This window comes from Centruroides vittatus, unplaced genomic scaffold (genome assembly GCF_030686945.1).
Source record: "Centruroides vittatus isolate TY-2023 unplaced genomic scaffold, ASM3068694v2 contig_726, whole genome shotgun sequence".
Classification (NCBI taxonomy): domain Eukaryota; kingdom Metazoa; phylum Arthropoda; class Arachnida; order Scorpiones; family Buthidae; genus Centruroides; species Centruroides vittatus.
This window is the reverse complement of record NW_027122463.1, coordinates 2,324,966-2,346,768: the sequence shown is the minus strand read 5'-3', so window position 1 is coordinate 2,346,768 and position 21,803 is coordinate 2,324,966. Positions and strand designations below refer to the sequence as shown.

General features: G+C 30.6%; 1 protein-coding gene across 1 annotated transcript in view; it reads right to left on the bottom strand.

Moving 5' to 3' along the window:
- Window positions 1-21,803, bottom strand: part of LOC136980838 (cubilin-like) — a 292,841-nt gene that overhangs the window by 260,906 nt on the left and 10,132 nt on the right. The window contains 11 exon segments of the mRNA XM_067277042.1: window positions 8,312-8,498; window positions 8,580-8,710; window positions 10,006-10,101; window positions 10,395-10,526; window positions 12,874-13,042; window positions 14,462-14,591; window positions 15,263-15,366; window positions 17,118-17,219; window positions 19,348-19,386; window positions 19,620-19,670; window positions 21,293-21,403. Of these exon segments, the coding sequence (XP_067133143.1) occupies window positions 8,312-8,498; window positions 8,580-8,710; window positions 10,006-10,101; window positions 10,395-10,526; window positions 12,874-13,042; window positions 14,462-14,591; window positions 15,263-15,366; window positions 17,118-17,219; window positions 19,348-19,386; window positions 19,620-19,670; window positions 21,293-21,403 (1,252 nt within the window).

Genomic DNA, 21,803 nt, shown 5'->3' with positions numbered 1-21,803 from the left:
ATCGGGAGAGATTTTCTGGTGTGCAAAAGTAACGGATAATGCGCTTTTAATGTGAAATGAATTTTATGACCTTTTTAAACACATAAATCTTTATTTGGGATTTTGATATTAATTAAAATATATAACTTATTCAAATGTTTGTGTAAATAGTCTAAAACATATCAAGGTACATTGTTAAACAATTTTTAAAATATTTATATTCCGATGAAATCAAATAAAACAAAATTTTGAATCAATTTTGAGTACGATTAATGACAATTCTATTCTGATAAATTACAGCCTGACTTAAAAATAGTAATCAGAAATAACAGCCAAGCAAGCCATTTTGCCACATTAATCGAATTCGAGTCTTCATCGGATAATTCTTCACTCTCTTTGGATTCTTCGTACTTTTTTTCCTCTTGTAGATTTTCTTCTTCTTTCCTTTCCATTGTAAAATCATCTTCTTGACCGCAATCATTATTTCTTGGTCGTTTCTCATCCTCGTTTATGGTCTCCAGTTTCAAACGTTCCAATTCTTTTTTCTCTTTACGATATCTTTGTCTGTCCTCTTCGGCCATTTTTAAATATTTTGCCTTTTCTTCTTTCTTTAAACAATTCCATTTCTGTCCTACTCGTTTAGCGATTTCAGAAGTTTTGCATTGAGGATTTTGCTTTCTTTCGTCCGCGTGGATATCTTTGTAATAATAAAGGAAAGAGGAGGGACTTTTCTTCGGAAGATGTATCTTAGACTGACGTTTTAAATATCTTGATGGACTGATCATGGAAGCTGGAAGAGACCGCTTCTCACTCCAATATCTCTCTCTATCGGTCTTTGATTTATTTTCATAATTTTCTTTTACTTCCCGCTCCAAAGTTTTCCATTTTTGTCCAAGGATTTTCGCTGCTTCTGTTGTTTTTATTCCCCTTTCCGCTTTGAGTTTAGGAAGATTCTCGAGGTAAAAATAAAGGAAAGAAGACATTGGCTGCTTCGGAAATTTTATTTTTTTTCTGATGTTTCTCATGAGTTTTGTAGAAACCCGTCTCGACACACGGAATCTGCAATTTCGGTTGCGATATTGATGGGAACGGTTTTGTCTTCCATATTTTATTTTTTTCTTATTAGTTCTATTTGATTTTCTGTTCCGTGGATTTTCATTTTCGTTTGGTTTCTTTGCCTTCATATTTTCGATTTTTACGATTTAAAATTAAGCAGAAATTATCTTTACGAAAACAAAGAAACAGACTCGATTCTTCCTAAACAATTATCACGCGTGTATTATTGAGAATAATTGTGACGTTTTAGCAGAAACCATAGGACCAGAAATTATAATCGTAAAAATGATTGAGATATACACCCATAAGTACCATGAGTTTATATCTGAATCACTTTTACGATTAAAATATGTGGAATTTTTTACTCGATCTCAGGAAGGGATAAGTGGATATTTTACCCCCTGTGAAGACGCCCATTCTCTAAAATATCTAAAGTCTGGAGCGAAAGAAATTTTGTAATGATCGTTCTCTTATATGAATTGTCTTTCAATAAATGGAAAGATTTTCGAATCAATTTTTGGCAATAATAACTATGAAGAGGATGGAGATGAGAATTTCTGTTTGGGCACGGAGTAGTCCCTACCCCTATAAATAAATTTTTTTGTTACTAATAAAAAAGTAAAATATTTAAGATTACTTTTTAATATTAAAGAAATATTCTTCGTATTTCACTTGTTCAAAAAAAGTTTTGGGTCATGCATGCCATGCATTTCAAAAAATTGGTCCTTGTGTTTGACAAAAGAAAGACATGTTGGTGCCAATCCAAAGAAAAAATAACTATCTAGTACAAGCGCAAGTTAACCGACCCGTAGTTAATAGCACACATACAATATTTTGTATCGCGTATATTATATATATATATAATAAAATCGCGCGCCTTACCATACTATCTGCCACGACAGTACAGAACTGCGGCTCCCATGCATTTTGCAAAACCTACATTTCGGGTCCCACTGAACTCTTGCTTGCCCACCCCTGACATATACTGTTAGTCACGTTCATTTTGATCATTGTCGTATTGTTAATATCGGGAGCACTCGGAGGTTATTGTCTCGTCATTACTTTATGGTCTTTATATATTTAAAATTTAATTAAAAGTAAAATCTTGACCAATTGTATTTTAAGTTATACTGGAAAAATTTTATTATTTAATATTAATAAATAATACTAGCTTGTAAATGTTATTAGTTATTACTTTAGATGTTGGATTAGGTACCTTCCTAAGTATATTTATTTTTAGATGGCATTTTTATGGTGATCATTTCTATCCTCATGTTCGGCATACAAGTACATAACCTATATATACTAGACTAGACCTGATTCGTGATTTCTCCTCTCAGAAATATTACCTGCCGTCTATCGTGAGCCAAGCACGCACGTCATAACAAACGCCATGTCACAAAAACGTCCATCCGGATCAGAATTTCGAAAAAAAAAGCGCGTGAGGGAGATTGAAGCCAAAAAATTGGAAAATTCGTTAAGAAAGTGGACAGTCACACAGGCAGAAAATAGACAGGAAGATGATGTACCTAATGACGTTTTGATACCCCTGGTATGTCTGGGTCTGGAAAGAATTTAAAGAAAAAAAATAAAGATAACCCAGTCAGCCCAATCGAGCAAGACTTGACCTTGTCCACCGTTAGTCAAAGTTCTGAAACTCGAATTGTAGAAACAGCTGCAACTAATAAGACGCAATTAGACACAAACGATCCTGTTTCATGGTTACCCTTAACTGACCCCGTTCGTTGTTTCCTTGTCGAGAAAGGACCTGATCAAAGAAAAGGTAGTAAAAACATTTCTTCGACTGAAGACACAGGACGAAAATTTCATATGCATTAGTTTGCAAAAAAAGATGAGCAATGGCGAGATGATACCAGGCGATGGTTGATGTACAGTAAAAAAACAGACGCAATATTTTGTTTCCCATGTATACTTTTCGATTCTTTTTCGACTAACCAGATAAGGCCAGCACTTGCTGATGCACAAAAAGGATTTAATGATTGGCGTCATTTGATTGGTGTTTAAGTCCACGTATCCCAGAGCATGAAAACTCTACATTTCATAGAAAAAATTTTATTAGGTGGAAAATGCTTGAACAGCAATTATAAAGTAAGACTACAATAGATGCATTTTTACAAAAAAACTATTGATCAAGAAGCAAAAAAGTGGAGACATATTTTAAAAGTGTGTACTAGCATACTTTTGTTCCGCACAGAAAATTTACCTCTCAGAGGTTCTCATGAGCATATTGAAAAATCATGATCTGGAGTTTTCCTAAGTGCCGTGGATATGATTTCAAAATTCGATCCTGAACTTAGAGTGCACGTCGAATCGCTTGATAAAGGAAATATTTCATATTGTACACCATATATTCAAAACGAGCTAGTGGATATTCTCGCGTCTGAGGTAAAAAACAAATTTTAGACGACGCTCGTGCGGCAAAATACTTTTCTGTGCTTTTTGATTGTACGCCAGACGTATCGCATCAAGAACAGATGTCACAAATATTGAGATTCGTAAAAATATCCGAGCAAAAGGTTACAATCGAAGAACATTTCATAGATTTCATCAAGTCTCATGAAAAAACGGGCGAGGGTTTATCCAAAGAAATTTTAGAGAAGTTAGAAGTTGACGGATTGAACATTCAAGATGTTCGTGGCCGAGGCTACGACAATGGTAGTAATATGGCCGGTAAATATAACAGTGTCCAAGCCAAAATAAAACAAATTAATGATAATGCTGATTACGCATTCTTACGCCGTGTGCAGTGCATTCTTTGAATTTATCAGGCGTACACGCTGCTAGTGTGACACCCGATATGATCACTTTTTTGGAGTAATCCAGAAAATATTTGTGTTTTTTTCGAGTTCTACAGTGATGGGAGACTTTAATGAAACATTTAAATGTTTCTTTGAAAAAACACACGGACACTAGATGGGCCTCTAAAGCTAGGGCCGTCAAAGCTTTAAACATGCAAATTCTCCAAATCTGGTGTGTGCTAAAGGTTCTAACTACTAACGATTATAATGCGGAAACAATCGCTACAGCTAAAAGCATAATGGACCCAATAAACTATAAATTCATATGTACTCTGCAAATATGGAATCAAGTTTTAGAATCTGTTGACAGAGTGAATGTAGCTCTACAGTCGAAAACCATTACTATCGACAAAGCCTCTGAATTAATCAAGGAATTAACAAGGCAGATTCAAAATATTTGCGAGATTGTAGACAATGTTTTCGAAAAGGCAAAAAAAGTTTGTGAAGAATGTGACATTGAAGACAATTTTCCTGAAAAGCGACGAAATTCGAATAAAAAGACACCATTTAAGCGAAAGGTTAGACGCTGGCTATGACATTACCCAACAACAAAGTTTCAAAATTCAGATAAATAAATGAATAGATAGAATAATTTCTGAATTCAAATGGCGATTCGAAAAACTACTCAACATTTGCCACTTTTTCAATTTTTTGATGGTACAAGGCATAACTACATATTCAGTTGAAGACCTAAAAAAACGTGCTGCTGACTTGAGTATCAAATATTCTACAGATATAAATGCCACAGAATTTTGGGCCGAATTAGAAACTTTGAAGAGTCAAGTTGAAACAACCGCATTATTTGATAAATGTGAATGTCAGTGAAGTCTTGGTCTTCTTAAAGCTATAGTAGAACTGGATTTAAAAGAAATGTTTCCCAACTTAGTAGTTGCTATGAAGATTTTTTAACGATGCCAGTGACTGTAGCTTCCTGTGAGAGGTCATTTAGTAAGCTGAAATTGATAAAGAAGTACTTGCGCCCGACAATGGGCCAAGAAAGATTGTCTGGGCTAGCAATTTTGTCGATTGAATGCTACACAGCACGGCTTCTGTCATATGACAATGTCATGAAAGACTTCGCAATGAGGAAAGCGCGGAAAGTAAGTCTATAAGTACCTAGGTAGTTGTTTTTTTTTTTTGCATTTACGGTTTGCCTTAGCCTTGGGTCTTTACTATCTGTACTAACGAATGTCTGGTGTCATTTTTTGTATTGTATTATTGTGTATTTTGGCAAATATTTTCAAACAAAAGTTTTTTTTTACTAAATATATTCTAAATTCTACTAAGTAGGTACCTATAGATAAAAATTTAGTTTCTAGATTTATTTTTATAGACATTTCCATTTTATTGTCAGAGCCGAGTAAGATTATAGCATTTTTCAAGGGCGTAGTTACAGAAGCTTGCACTGGGTGCATAAAAGGCTAGTTACGGCGCTGCATGTAAGCACGAATACACATGCTAATGACGTCACTTTTGGTGTTCAGAAGTAGCACTATTAGGTCAGAAGTAAACGCACCCTTGGACACAACGGATTGAGTTTCTGCTTCGAGCGCGGTTCGAACTTCGAAGCATGGTTCGAACTCTGAAGATTCCCGCGTATCTTACTGAATTGTGTCTGAGGAACAAAATAGATACAAGTCTTTAACATATTATACGTTTATTCGCCATATATTTATACGTTCAGAACAGATCCAAAAAGAGACTGTGTATACGGTTTCTCAGCTTATATCAAAGCCCTCGGCGCTACGCTTGACGCGCCATTTACAAGCTGTGGTGAGACACGACATGACAAACTCCAAGGTAAATTTTTGTCGAATTTTTCGATCGAACTCCGAAGCGTTCAAAGTACGATGTACCATTGTATAAATTTTCACTTAAATATATTTTTAATATCAAAGTTATAATAGATACAGTACACCAAAATATCTACACAATGCATCTTAGTTAATTTATTCAAATATTTTATTTCATACTGAAAAAGTTTATTATTAAAAATAAATTTAAAATTCACTGACAGTGTCATATGACGTTGAAATTTTATGAAGTAGGCTACTATATATCCCCCAATTTGACAAGTTTGATTCACAAAGAATCTAGAAGAATTTTCCACAATAATTATTGTATAATTCTTCAAAATGTGAAACAATACAAGTTATTTGAGTACTCATCTTAATGTATTTGAAACAAACTTGTTAATAAATTGAACTCCAGTAAAGCAGTAGTTTCGTTTGTTATATAAATTTTTTCCTTTTTCTTTAAATGAATGATAATGACATAGATTCTCCAGAGAAGTCACCCATAGCACATATATACAGTACACGAATTTACATGATGATAAAAGCATACACTAATATATATAAAGTTAAGTTAATAAATGTTTCTATGTTAAAATTCTATGGATGAAAATAACAAAAGTCATAAGAAATATTCTTTCAACAACGCAACTACCTACATATTTCATAAAAATGTAAGTTAATAAATGTTTCTTGAAATTATGGTTTATTATAAGAAAATTAGCAAAGGCTTTTCAAAGGCAGATCTACAATATGATGATAAAAGCATACACTGGAAGAATATTTCTTATGATTTTTGTTATTTTCATCCATAGAATTTTGAAAATGCTTCAGCTTTATGGAATTCTTTGAATGACTGTACTTTATTTATTATTACAAATAGTTTGCATATATAAAGTGCACCATGTGCTTTGTATAGTGTATATTTAGTGATAATTGCTATTTATTGAGCATAAAAAGAAATTATGTAACATACAACACACCACAACTGCTTTCAAAGATAACAAAGTCCCAGGTTACGTACCTCTACACTACATATACTGTATACATATACAGTCGAGTCCGCATAAGTCGACACCCGGATAACTCAACACCATCGGTTAAGTAGTCACTTTTCTGTGGTTCCGGCCGACTTACGATTATAACGCGGTTATATGTATAATTCTTCAAAATGTGAAACAATACAATTTATTTGGGCTCTGAATGAGGTGGTTGGGACCTTATTAGAGCTGTAGACTATGTCTATAGGAGTAAAAAAAGTCAAAGGAACAGATTGTTTACTTGTGACCTTTCGCGAGATATCCCAATAACTCTACCACGACACGCAAGGAACACTGCTGTTGTCACTTTCCAGTGAAACGTCAATAACAGAAAGTTACAGGGGATTGAGATTCGTCTCGCAAAGTGACTTGCAGATCAACTGAAATAATCAGCTGCTATAAATTTCTGCTTTTGGAATGTTACAATTAAAGAAAAATATACAATACGATAAAATTACGTTACGTTTTATCTTTAGTTATAGTGCACTCTCTCTGATCCGAACCAATTTTGTTTGTTTTTTTAATTAATTCCGCAGCCGAAAATAAGAAGAAATCATAGTTTATCTTTTAAAAACATGACAAACTTGTGAAATTAATACATACTATAGATTTTAACATATACATGTATAGTCTAATAAATACGTGTACAAATATATAAATGTAACCAAAATGCACCAAAATACATGTATAAACAAATTTTTAAAGTTATAGACTAAGTATTTTTTTTAACATTCTTGTTTTATATACAGTCTTGTTGATCCGAACAATCCTACATAATAATTGCTTTGCATTTGGAGAATACACATGGCTATATAAAATAATCCATTTGTACAATCGCAATTTTTCTCTTCAAAAGGTAATCAGTCAACCGTATTTGTAAGCAATCGAACTTGATTACAGATCCAATAGATTTCTGTAAGCAAATACAGAGAATTCTGTTGGGACTGTAATCAAGATCATGAATTTTTAATAGAAAATTTGTTCGTAGTTTAAATAATAGAATAAATACTGTTTTTCATGTATTCAAATATTTAAATTCTTGACATAAATTTATTAACACAACATTAATCTAGACTTATATAAAATAAATGTATTTTAAGTAGCATTTCCTAAAGTTCAGAATACAGTTTTATATGAAAAAAATGCAAGAATGAATTTTTTACATAAATCAAGTTTAACAGCTTTCATAATAACTAATGAATACTATTCATAGTAAATAAGGAATTTACTCTTTAAACCGCCTTGGGACAAGAACATGTCAACTCAAGTTTATTTGTTAAATCTCTATACACATACTTGTCCTATGTGTATAGAGACGTGACTCATTTTCTCATAGACTAGTCTATCAACCTTTATATAATTAATCACCTGCGACCTGTGTAAATACAGGGAAATTCAGAACTTCAAGATAATTTTCACAGAAAATTGAAAAAATGAATTAACATGTTCTTGCTCCAAGGTCTTCGATTAATATAGAATGAAGTGAACGTTTCATAACATTTAAATTTGGGACTTAGTTTTACAATTTTATTTTACTCGCCAGCTTCTATATCCGTACATAAATCATAAAAATAAATAAACTCATCATCTAATATGAAATAAAATGCTAAAATGAGATACATACTCTGTGCAGCTTCTTCACATAACGATCCTTGCCATTCGCTTGGGCATTGACAGGTAAACGAAGTTTGCTGATTTATACAAGTGCCTCCATTCCTACATGGATTACTGTCACATGGATTTGTAGGAGTCTCACATAAAGCTCCTGTATAGCCAGGAGAGCATATACATATGAAATTATTTCCGCTAACCTGAAAAAAAGGAACATTTGTAGATATAACGTTTAAAAAATAACTGATAGAAAAATTAATAATTTAAAATTAAATGTTTACTTGACAACTTCCGTGTAAACATGGATTAGCTTCACAAGCTGTACCAGTAGCAGTTATGCAACCATTTGGTCCAACTCCGCTTCCTGTCAAACCACTAGGACAACGACATTCTCTGTATAATGGCGATATAGCTAAAAAAGTTAACACGTTTTAAATTAATGTATAAATAGCATACATGTATTAAATTATAAACGTATTCTTGATTTCTGTAGTATAAATGAAAAAATGTAATTAAAAAACATTATTTCTATACATGTGAATGTAATGTTCGATATACAGGGTGTATCAGTACAGCGGTTATAAACTTTCAGGAGAGATAGAGTACACCTAGACGATGGGAAATCACATAGCAATGCATGGTCGGAAACGCTTTCCTGGCGCGGTAGTGACGACACAAAATACAAGAAAGGAAGGACACGAACAGGTGAGAAAACATGTTTATTATTCTTAGTACAGCAAAAATGCTGGGACGTCTTTGGCTGGTGTAGCGACATCTATCGCGTACACCAGCCAAAGATGTCCCGGAATTTACTTGTGTAGATTCGACTTACGTCGTAACTACACAAGTAAATTCGACTTACGTCGCCTCTCCTGGAACCAATTACCGACGTAAGGCGACGTATACCTGTATATGCAACTTTTGAGTGAAAATTGAATATGTGGAAACAATGGCGCGTTAGAGCTTCATGAAGCCCAGGAAAATTTGAATTAGGAAGCCAATGTACAGTGTTAATTTCAGATATATTTCTTTAAGGAAAGTTTCTGGGGGAATCTTATCTTATAAAACAGGGGTGGCCAACAAGTCGATCGCGATCGACCGGTCGATCGCCAAGCCAATTTTGGTCGATCGCTAGCGATGTCTTGACTTAATGCATTATGTTTGTAACCGAACGCAACTGTATGCATGCAGTTATGACTCGACTCACAAGCAGTGAGTGCACTTTGTACTGAAACAGTGTATAAACATAGTATGTATTTCACACTTCCCCCTCCCCACTTAGACTATGCCTATGACAACAAGTCGATCGCGACACATTTTTACGATAAAAGGTAGATCTTATGTGCACAAAAGTTGGCCACCCCTGTTATAAAAGATTGGTTTATGGCGCTCTGTTGATGGAGACTCCAGGCAATTGCCCTCTTTTTTCCATACGCTCCATTGTGTTGAAATTATTTGACAAGTTAATAAATGCTCTTGTTTTGAAACTTTTGCAAAATAAAAGCTTTTTTTGTTTTTTTTTTTTTTGCAATAAAAGTAATAGTGTAAGAAACATTAAGAAATATTAATATACAGTATAATAACAATGTCAATGAAATGAACTTAATTAATAGTATAAATGCGCTTATTAACTGAAGAAAATCAATAATCGACTGTTTTCTTGTTTGAAAAATATAGGTTCTCATTAAAAAATGAAAATTATTTTACCTGTATTTTCAATACAAGTTGCAAGAGGATGACATCCTCCATTATTCATCCTGCATGCTCCAGCATATGTACAATATTCTCCATTTCCAGTATAACCTTTATAAAAGAAAGTTTGTTCTTAAATATGTATAAACTTTTTCGATTTTATCTTAATAAATAAATTTTTATAAAGTTTTCATTTTATTTAATCTCTTTCTTTTGTAAAATTTGTGACTTTTACGAATTAACATGACAATATAGCGTATGAATTTTTATTTCAGAATTTTATTACAATAAAATCTTTCATATGAAATTGAAAATAAATTTATAATTCTGTTCCACTTATAATTATCACAAAAAAAAAATGGAAATGCCTACCTATAAAAAAAAACAATAAAACATAAACTAACCTGCAGGACATGGACCACAAGATCTAGATCCGACATTATTTATACACTGTACCATAGGTGATACAGAACATCCTCCATTATTTACTAGACACTCATTAATATCAGTACAGGAATATCCATTTCCTGAGTAGCCTGTATATTAAAAATAATTCTATAATAATAATAATAAATTTAACAATATATTTAATGAAATGATTAAAACGATTCATTTAAATGTAAATTATGAAAAGAAAAATATATTAAATGAATATTATAAGCATTCGAATAACAGAATTTTAAAATTGTTATTTATGTATTTACACTTAAAATACGAAAATTTAGGTTAATATTTGACTGAAACAAATAAATATACAGTGCACTCATAAATTCCTCCTAAATGGGCAAAGCCCATGTGGTACAGCTGAATGGTTACGTCATAACTAACTCTTTCAACTGCCTGTGACGTCATTACATCGTTCCTGGAAGCTTCTCGCTTTCCCTGCCCACTGTGAAAAGACTTTATGTACTTTCTCAAATACTTTAAAATCTCTTTTTAAAACATTTTACAGAAAAAGTTCGCTCATGTTAAATAGACTGTTTTTTAATGTCATAATTTATAACTTTTTAAACACGTTAAGATAATTAGATTGAAAAATAAAATATTCAAGAAAATAAAAAAAACAGCAATTCTGTAACGAAAATACAAAATTATGAGCAATTCATTCGTAATCAATCTTACAAATTTAATACTATAAATATAGAGATAAATACGAAATTGGGAGGTAGAATGGCTACACTTTACAGCTTCGTATATACCTCTCTCGAGAAAATGTTCTCTTAAAAACAGAAATTTTAAAACTTCAAGCAACAAGAGTTGAGTAACTTTCCCGGTTGTTATGAGTTTTTATTAAAAAAAAATAACTCATATTATTAAGCAAAATAAATAAAATTGTGTGTGGCGCCATCTGTTATGAGATTTTGTTTTAAATACCTTTACACACATACGCACACATCATGATTAAATTTAGTTATATTTATTGGATATTTACCATTAAAGCATTATTAAAATTCATTGTTATCAGACTTAGAAGGAGGAAATTTTGAGAATATACCTATCTTAATTAGAAGTGAATGAAATTTAAATTGCAAAATTTTAAGAGGATAGAAGACAAGTTAAATATAAAAATTATTCGTCTAGATAGGGCATTCTAATAATGATAAACTTGTAAAACAATTAACGTTCTAAATACATAAATAAACTACAAGTCTAGATATTTGAATAATATTCTGATCATTAAAATAAAAGCAAGATGAAGTTGGACATGTATCGAGATCAGAATTTAATAGTTCGTGAATTAAATTATTTCAAAGAGTGAATCATTTTTATTTCAATAAGAGAATAAAGCAAACTGAAATATGAGCAACATGGAACAGAGAATTAAGAAAGAAATGGGACTAATCACATGAACATCAATTAAGAATACTGTATTCATAAACGAGTTGAATATTAATCAATTCCTGAAGTATCTTTACTACAACATAGTATTGCCAGAAGTCCCAGTTTTCCGGGATTTTTTCCAACTGCCAGCTAGAGACAGGAAGAATTTATTCTAAAAACTGTTCGTACAATAAAGTATCTTTTTCTTTTTTTCGTGTTGTAAATGTATTTCTGTCACTGGCAGAGTAAAAATACACATCTTGCATGTCCTGAAATTGGAAGTATCTTTCGAGAAGAATTCCCAGTATCCAGTATCTTTCGAGAAGAATTCATTTTGTCCCGGATTTTATCTTAAAGTATCTGGCAACTCTGCCATGGCATCGCATTAGTGTATCTCATATGGTAGCCTGCCTAAAACTATAATTTAAATCATGGTGTAAGAATACAGGTGATACCACTCTTTCCATTCAAGAACGTTGGAGAAGTGGCTGAGTTTACTCGAGTATCCACCAGATGTTGTGAAGATGTAAAAGTCCAATTTTTACCATTGATTACCACTAGCAACAATTGCTAATTGAACTCTAATTTGTGTTAATTTCAATCAAATTAGTGAAATTTACATTAGTTCTCGATCTGCACACAGTATCCTTCGTTTCCATTTTTTATACAATTCCAAATCTTTTGGTGCCTTAAATACATTTACTATTTGTTTCTTTGGATAATAATTACCTTTGCAATTATGCACACATCATTTAAGAGACGGATTTTGTAAGAATTTCTTAAAAACACTGTCGAACGAAGCGATAGTAAGAGGTAAACAATAATACAAAATGGACTTCCCGATAGGGCGGCACATGGTGGAGAACGTCTGAAGTACGACTATATTCCTGACAAGTTTTCGACAGTCAAACAATAGTAGTAGTATCACTTGTATTCTTACATCGTGATTTTTAAATATATAATTAACTAATTAAAATTATAATTTGAAGTACGTACTTTTTAATTTGATTAAAAGATAAGAATAATTATTATTTTATTATAAATATTTTAAAAATATAATACCTGGTGGGCAAGGTCCACAATGAAAGCTTCCTAGAGAGTTAATACACTGTACTGGAGGATTTGTTGAACACGAAACATGACTTTCATGGCATTCGTCTATATCTGTATTGCATGCTGGATTGACTCCATCACTTTTCCAACCTTCATCGCATAAACATTTATATTTGGGCTAGAAAGGTAGTTAGTTAATTGTCATTTAAAATTTCAATTCTCAAAAACACACTTGTAGAAAAAACACACAAACTAAAAAATCAATAACCCTATACCTTCTATACTTTTCCAGCAGTGTTTTAATTAAAAACAGGCGTTTTCGAACCCGTTCAGAGGCTGCCTCAGGTTGGAAAACATATATATTACAAAATTAGAATTTTCCGAGGTTTATTTAAATTGACTTATCAATAAGTCATTTCATGTAAATTCAGTTTATTTATAGAGCATTCTTCTGAAATAGTGACCGCACGTTTGTAACATGTTTAATAAGTATATCTATTTTAATTTCCAGCCGGAGTCCTGCACACTCAATGTATGTTACGTGTTTGTATTTTCAATTTAGTTGGTGTTTTTGTTGTGCATTATGTACTGTACTTATAACAATGTTGCTGTTTTTTAAATAAACAGTTTGTTGTACGTAAATGCAATTATTCTCGTGTTTAAAGTTCTTACAGTAGCTGATAACAGTATAAACATGCAACTTTTTAAAGAATTGTTTATAGATGACAAGACCACGAAAAAGTTTACAGAATACAGTTCAAAGCATACTTCAAGTTCCTGAAATAACAGTTCAATGCCAAATAAATTTACAAACAATGCATATCGAACGTTTTGTTTCTGGTCAAATGTCAGAAAAACAAAAATGTTGTGACAAAATTGTGACAAAGCTATATGCGGGAACACAGAACATCTATATGTAGCGTATGCACGAACTGATTTGAAATCATAGAAAATCGTTTCTGTAATATAAGTTGTTAAAGCGTGTTCACACGACATGTAATTTAATTTCTTTCAGAATTACAAGTTTTTTTATTTGAAAAATGACCTTTTTATTTCTATAGATTTTTCTATAAGAAAGTATTTTATCAATAAATAATGATATTAAATAATAATTCAACTTTTCTCTTACCAAAATAGTCTCACTTTTACTACAGACGTATTTTGCACTAGATGTTATGTATTTAATTTTTAATATAATATTTAATTATCATATGGTCACAGAGACTTCCTGTGTGTTGCATGTAACAAAAAATAAAACATGTATGCGTTGCGAAGATTAAGAATTTTTCATGAACCATATATATCAAAATATCAGACTCTGCCTTCATTGCCGAATCCATTATGGACAAGGAAAAAGGGTTCTCTTAATGGTCAAAGAGCGAAAGGTATTTAAAAGTATAATTTCTCATTTATATTTATTGTCATCATAGTATAGTCATTGTAATATTTGAAATTTAGTAATCAAATATAAAATTTTTAAACTATAGGTAATATGAATAAAGAAAATAAAGCAAATAAGTATTGCTCTCTTGAACAAATGCAGATTACAAACTTACAACACGATTTGTTTAATATATTCAAATGATATATAACTTACTTGTCCAGCAAATACTCGATCTAAATCAATGCATGTTCCATGCCCACATAGTGCTTCGTGTGATGCAGTTTTGCAGTCATCGTGTTGTTCTGAACAATGAATTCCATGCCAATTTGCGGGGCATTCACATCTAAAAATGTCAAATTAAATTTATGGCACAATAAACTAATTACATAATAACTAAAATTATTTATAGAAATAGTAATAAAGTTTTATTTTGAAATTAAGAATAGACAATGTAAACATTCAAGATATATTCTAAACTTTAATTAATATTTCAATATGTTTATTTATTAACGTGAGGGTTCGATATAATGATGTGTCAACATGAGTGAGAGATGGGAAATGTTCATCGTTGCTTATGTTATTCCATTTTATTCATAATCGGTTAAATTTATAGGGAAATGCTTCGTTATTATTTATTTGTAGTGCAGTTGGAACATAAACAGTTAACATTATTATATTATGTTCCCTATTAAATATAATATCAAGACAAATTATCATTATACACGAAGAAATTATTTATGGTAATCATTATTACCAGGATTCTCGAGAGAATGAAGAGCTTTCGGTGCAAAGACCACCCCGTTCGGAGACCCTGCTTATGCAATTAACAAATAATTATAAAGTAGAAAATAATCTAGTGTAAATATTAGTCCATGGATAAAGTTATTTCATTATTTGCCAAAAAAAAATAATCAGAGAAAGGACAATTTTTGAAGTTTTTCTTTCTGATGGATCCCCTAAAACTCATGGATCCCGTCTTTATCCCCCTCTTCTAGGACATGATTATTATGGTACCTGTAACTTCCTGGACTGTTATAACACGTTGCGCCATTTTGACATCCAAAAGGTGTTCCAGAATATCGTCCGCATTCATTTACGTCATTTTCACAGGTAGGACCCTAATTGTAATTTTTAAAAAAAAAACAATTCAGAAATGTACTTACAAAACATTAAATTAAGAATCTGTTCACAATACAAATTAAATTTAAATCATTTATTATTTTTATCTTATAATTCATGTATCTGTATCATAAAATAGTAATTGAATTTTAATGTAAATACATTTAATATTTACATTATTTATTATACCAAGTATCAAAGTTTCCTTAGTTAAAAAAAAATTTATTTTAATGAATTATATTATTTAAAAATTTATCTTTTTAAATCATATAATAAATTTAAGTAATTTTATTTTACATTAAGAATCAAATAAATAAATAAAAACATTTCTTCGCCTAAAATGTTGCAAAATTAGCTTAAATCCTATATAAAATTAATGACTTTTTAATGAAACATTATCAGACAGTCAAAGAAAATAGTTATGAGGAAACGTATGTTCTATGAAGTTTGGATATTAAAAAGCAAAAGATATTCTACCGGAAAAACGTTTTAAAATTAACAGAGGAGATATTCTGCATGGAATTCCTGCACATTTATAAAGAGTAGAGCCATCCTCTTTGCCAATTTATCTATTTATTTTGCTTATTATTATTATTTTATTTTAATTTGAACAAATGAAGTACGGAGCTGAACGAATCAATTCGTTCAGCTCCGTACGAATCAATTCGTTCAAGCTGCAGAACGAATCAATTCGGTGTTCTACTGTACAGTACTTAAATTTAGACGAATTTCAATCAAAATATATATTAATATACAATAAATTCTAAATATTTATTGTAATTTCTCACGAAATTGATAACAATTTTGGAATTGTAACGATGTGACAATAAATAATTGCTCGTTTGAATAAAATTAAAATACAAAATAAAAATAAAAATTTCTAATAGAAGCAAACAATTTTCAGTTTACTGTTATTGGTATTGTAAGAGTATGTTAAACTTATTATATATTTTAAATCGATAAAACAATAATTATATTATACATATATACATATTTTTATTTACATTTACTGTAAAATATTTTTATACTGTAATATCTTATTACGTAACTTAGTAAAGGATTAGTTAAGGATATTAATATTTAATACACCAATACTTAATAATTTATAAATATAAAGCAATAAAGTTTAAGCTTAATATATAAGAAAACGTTTATTAATTTTGTGTGTATAATAATAAAAACATGTATGAGAGAGTATAACAGATAAGTAATAAAGAAAATGCAATTAATAAAATTTTTCTCTGTTATAAAATGTTAATTCAATTGTTTATGATTTGATGGTAAAAATGTTTGCAAAGTTCTAAACAATAATTATATTATGTAAGAAATTTTATAAGAAATAATTATTTTGTTCTAAAGAAAAAATTTAACATACAAAAAGTAAAATACAGAGAATTGTAAACTTGTCCCATGCTAAAACTGACTTACTGTATATGAAATTTTATTTGTAGAATAATTTTCGGACATTAATATGAATGTTTGCCACTATATTTTATTTGATTCAAAAATAAAAAAAACAAATTTTAAAAATTTTGTCAGATCTATCAACTTGTCAACTGCACAGCATAGAATTTTTCATTCTATGACGTCTCATCTTTGCGTGTTTTCTTTGTTTCAAAAATAATGTCAAAAACGAACGTTCGAAAAAACATACAGAACTGATATAAACACTATAAACTTTACTAAGTTTTTCAAACTTAAATTTATTGATGTTTCCATAATTGAGAGAATGAAATGATAAAATGATTACCTCCCAAGCAGAAGGACATTGACAAATGAAACCATTGTATGCATCTACACATGTTCCTCCATTTCTGCAAGGATTACTACTGCATTCATTTTGATTCAGCAACTGAAATTGTATATATATATGTCAATACAGAAATTAATAATTTTTAAATATATTTATATTTTTTTATCATTTCATGAATGTTTACTTTATGAGAAAGTAAGTTTTCATGAAAACATTTAGTTATTTACTAATTGCTTATGCATAAATGTGGATTTTATATAACCTATTACCCGTATTAAATTTTATTATAGATAATTTTTAAAATAATATTCATAAAACATTTCTTGTAACTCTTTTATTTTTTGAATATGTATTTAATCTAAATTATAGGTCCCAAAAGTGGTAGAAATTGACTCCCAAGGGTCGAGTAAATTCGGTGATTAAAAATTATTAGTCGAGTGAATTATGTGTATGACAGTTCAGGATGTTATAAATTTGCATACTGCAAGTAGATCTTTTCTATAAAAGTGGTGCGTGGATTATTATTGGCTCAACTGATTTATTTATTAACTGTATTAGCAAAAAGAAGGGGTCGATAAAATGTCGAGGAATCCTTGAAAAGGTACCACAGTTAAAAAAAAAACTTTAGAGACCCTTTGTGTAAATGATGATCACTATTTTGTGATATTTAATAATTCCTGAATGATTTGTATTTTGAAGACACTTTATCAATTTAACACTTGCTAAAAATTTTCTAATTATAAAATTCATCAGTATTTTAATTTATATTTTATATTTTAAAATACTACTGAATTTTCAATTCAATAAAATAAAAGGTCGGAGAATCCTTAAAGGGGTAGATAATAAGATAAGATATTTGGACTCAGTTTGGATCGGAAGTTACATTATTTTTATTCAAAAGTTTTCTCCAGAATGGAGTAAGATGACCCGGCATGACTCTAGTTAACAGGAAAAGTATGATGTACAGGGGCAAGACACTACTACAATCAAGAGCTTGTGCATCGAGATTTAAAAAATTGCAATCAGGCATTGTGACGATGACACAATGAATAATTGCTCGTTTATTTAATATAATCCGTAGTAACAATTTGATGATACAAGGGTTCTCGACATTTGGATACGTTCAATACATATTTTGATACTTCTAAATCGTTTTTTAAATTCCTACTATTAGTTCACACTCTCCCTATATATATACATATATATATCTTGTTCAAATTTTCAATCGTTAATAAAATGCTTTTTATTCATCCACTCAAGTTCAAATACATTTTTTAAAACTTGTAGTGGATGACACTTGATGTTAATACAGTTTTTTCAAATATTAATTCATTAATTAAATTTAATCATTGGTTAATACTACCTGTATCGAAGATGGCGACGGGGAATTTTTTCCCTAGATACTAGACGGCGACGGGGAAATTTTTTTCCCTACGTTCGAGATGGCCGCGTTTCCGGTAATCTCGAATCAGATTCTCGAGTGATAATCTAGAAGCAGATTAACAATGGATAATCTCGAAGTAGAATACCGAGTGATCTAAACGTTAGGGGCGTACCCGTACTATCTGTCGCATTATGCAAATTAATAAATTTTCCCGTCGCCGTCTAGTATCTAGGGAAAAAAATTTCCCCGTCGCCATCTTCGATACCACGGGTAACATTAACCTAATTATTAATACTTTAAATAGAGTTTTAGCAGTTTGTAATGAAAATTGAAATCAACAGGCAGTAGCTCAATCGGTAAAATGCAAGGATTTCAGTATTTTTCACGTGAAGGTGAAGAATGCGAGTTCAATTCTTGCGAAAAATCAATAAATTTTTGAAAATTTTTGCTTTAAGTAGACGTTTTATCCAAACGATTTTCGAGAGCGAGTTAGCAGTTGTGGCTTAGTGGTTAGAATGAAGGATTTTTCTCAAAAAATAAAATTGAAGAAATTTTATGCTTTGGGTTCAATTCCGATTTCTCTTTCTATTTTGCCACTTAATATTGTGATTCTGTCATATGTATATACATATTTATGTTAATTGTAATTATTTAATAAAAAGTAACTAAAATAAAATTTTTCTTTGTTGACCTAAGTAGGAATTGATTTTTAAAAAATTTTTTTTATATTACTTGTTAAGTGAAATTTTAAATGAAAATTAAAGTCTCGAGCTCAAAGATAACAAATAATATTTGAAAATATTTTAGTTAAGTAATTAACATGTGTGAAAAACTTTTACTTACCTCTGTCAATTGATTAACACTTCTTTCAAGGTTTTGAAACTATTAGGAAAAATAATTAAATGTTTAGGAGTAGGAGTTTTAAATTTAAAAAACAGAAAACATTTACGTACGAGTGTATAAGCAAAGAACAATAATGCAATACATATCATTGATTTATATCTGATAAACTAAGTTTTATCAGATATAAATCAATGATATGTATTGCATAAATACAATTTCGAATGTTAAAAACGATTTCATTTATATAAAATTTAAAAATTTAAATATCTTACTCTCTGTCTTATTTGGCTTCTACTCATCTGTTGACTTCTTAAGGTATTTAACTAAAAAAACAGTATAAAATACATTAGATATGACTATGGAATAGTTGTTTCAATTAACTTTGTTTTATCTTTTTAAGATCGTTTAGTAAAATATATTGTAATAAAATATTAATTTCACTTTCCTCAATGAAAGAGACAAAAAATTGGAATATTTATTTATTAATAATTCAAGCCAAACACAAGTTAAATCATTAAAATCATGAAATAATGTGTATAAGCTTGAAGTCTTCCAACAGAGATGCCTACGACGAATCCTAAAGATCCGATATTTTAGATCATATCACCAATGAAGAGGTTCTCCGAAGGAGTGGGATGTGTAAACTTCATAACATTGTCGCCCGTAGAAGAGTCCGACTAACCGGCCACATTTTTCGTATGGAGAACAATAGGATCCCTAAGACAGCCATGAAATGGGTCCCCCTGATGCCAAACGACCACGAGAACGCCCCAGGAATACTTGGCGTAGAACTTTTCTTCAATATTTGAAGATGCTCAATATCACTTAGAAGAAAGCTGAAGCCCTCGCCTATGATCAAAATCGATAGAAGATACTTGCTGCCCGGTATGCTACCTAGCATTGGAGGAACTACTGCTGCTGCTACTACTACTACTACTACTACGACTTATTGGGCTGTAATTTTCAAATTGCAGATCTATAATTTCCACTGTCGCCTTCATTAATCTTGAGAACAGTGTTAGATAGATGACCAGCATGACTCGATTGTTATCAAGAGGTGTATAATGTACAACATTGTTCGTTTCTAATCATTTTGCTTGAGATTTAAACTAAAACTAATAATAAAAAGATCAGAATAAACTTTATATTACTAGTTTGCATATCATCAGTATTTGTTTTAGTACTGTCAAACTTCGATATAGCGTCACCACTTATTCGCTTGTGAAATTGGCACTGAATCGAATGTGGCACTAAACTGAAGAATAACATGCAAGAGAAATGACTCAAAGTAATGAAATAACTACATTCGATTTCGAGGTTTGAGAGTTTGAACGTTATGTGATTTGGTGATAACAATGTCCTTTGCAATGTAAAATCATAGATTTGGCAATTGACGGTAAGAAAGGATTCTTAAGTTATGAGTAGATTCATTCACGAATGTGGATGGCGCTATATAGGAAGGTGCTATGTCGAGGTTTGATTGTACTTAGCGTACTGGCAGTTATGGAGGTCCGTTGGTACTCAGCAATCTTCAAGTCTGCAATTTCGTAAGAAAAAATGCATGAGATCCATTAAATACTTGTGAAGTTTACTTCCGGCCTGCAGCCAAAAAAGTTGTTCATTGCTGATTTAATTCTTTTATACCTTCTTATAAAATATTAATGTTAATAACATCAAATTTGGCCCAAAAAATAAGGCAGACCTTAAGTTTGCTCTTCGAAAAATCGTGAAAAAGTGCGCTTTGTATCCGGGTAAATATGGTAACCTTTATTAATTTAACAAAATTATTTAAAATATCAAAACTTATAGGCATGTCATTTAATTTAAAAAATGATTAAATATACACAAAATTTAAACTTTTATTAAATTCGTACCATACTTTTAAATACGATTATATTGTGGAATATGATTTATAAAAATATTTATATTAACAAAATTTTCTTACATTTCTGATGATTTGTGTCATATTAGATTCCAATACTCCTATACGATTATAGTAAGATTGCAAAGTTTCATAGTTACTTTGAAGATCCCTCACTTCTTGACTTAACGTTTGCTATAAACCAATGTTAAAAATCACATTTTATTAAAATTATCTTATTATAAACTACATTATATTTACAAATAATTTAAATATACGTTATAAATTCTCATTACGTCATTATATTTCATAAAAATTCATCGCGATATAATTATATTTTTTACTACTTCTCATCAATTCGAACATTTCAGATTTATTATACCATAATAAAAATTTGCAATATTCAACCAAAGACACATAACAAGGGACAATATACATTTTTAAGGAAATAGTAGTAATATAATTTACGATAGGATAAGATAGGATTGATGTAAGAAGGCAACACAACACATGGGCGATCTGCTCAACACATGGAGATGTCTCCAGGAAGAATTTTCTATGGGAAACTGTCTGCTATTTAAGTGTTAGACACGTG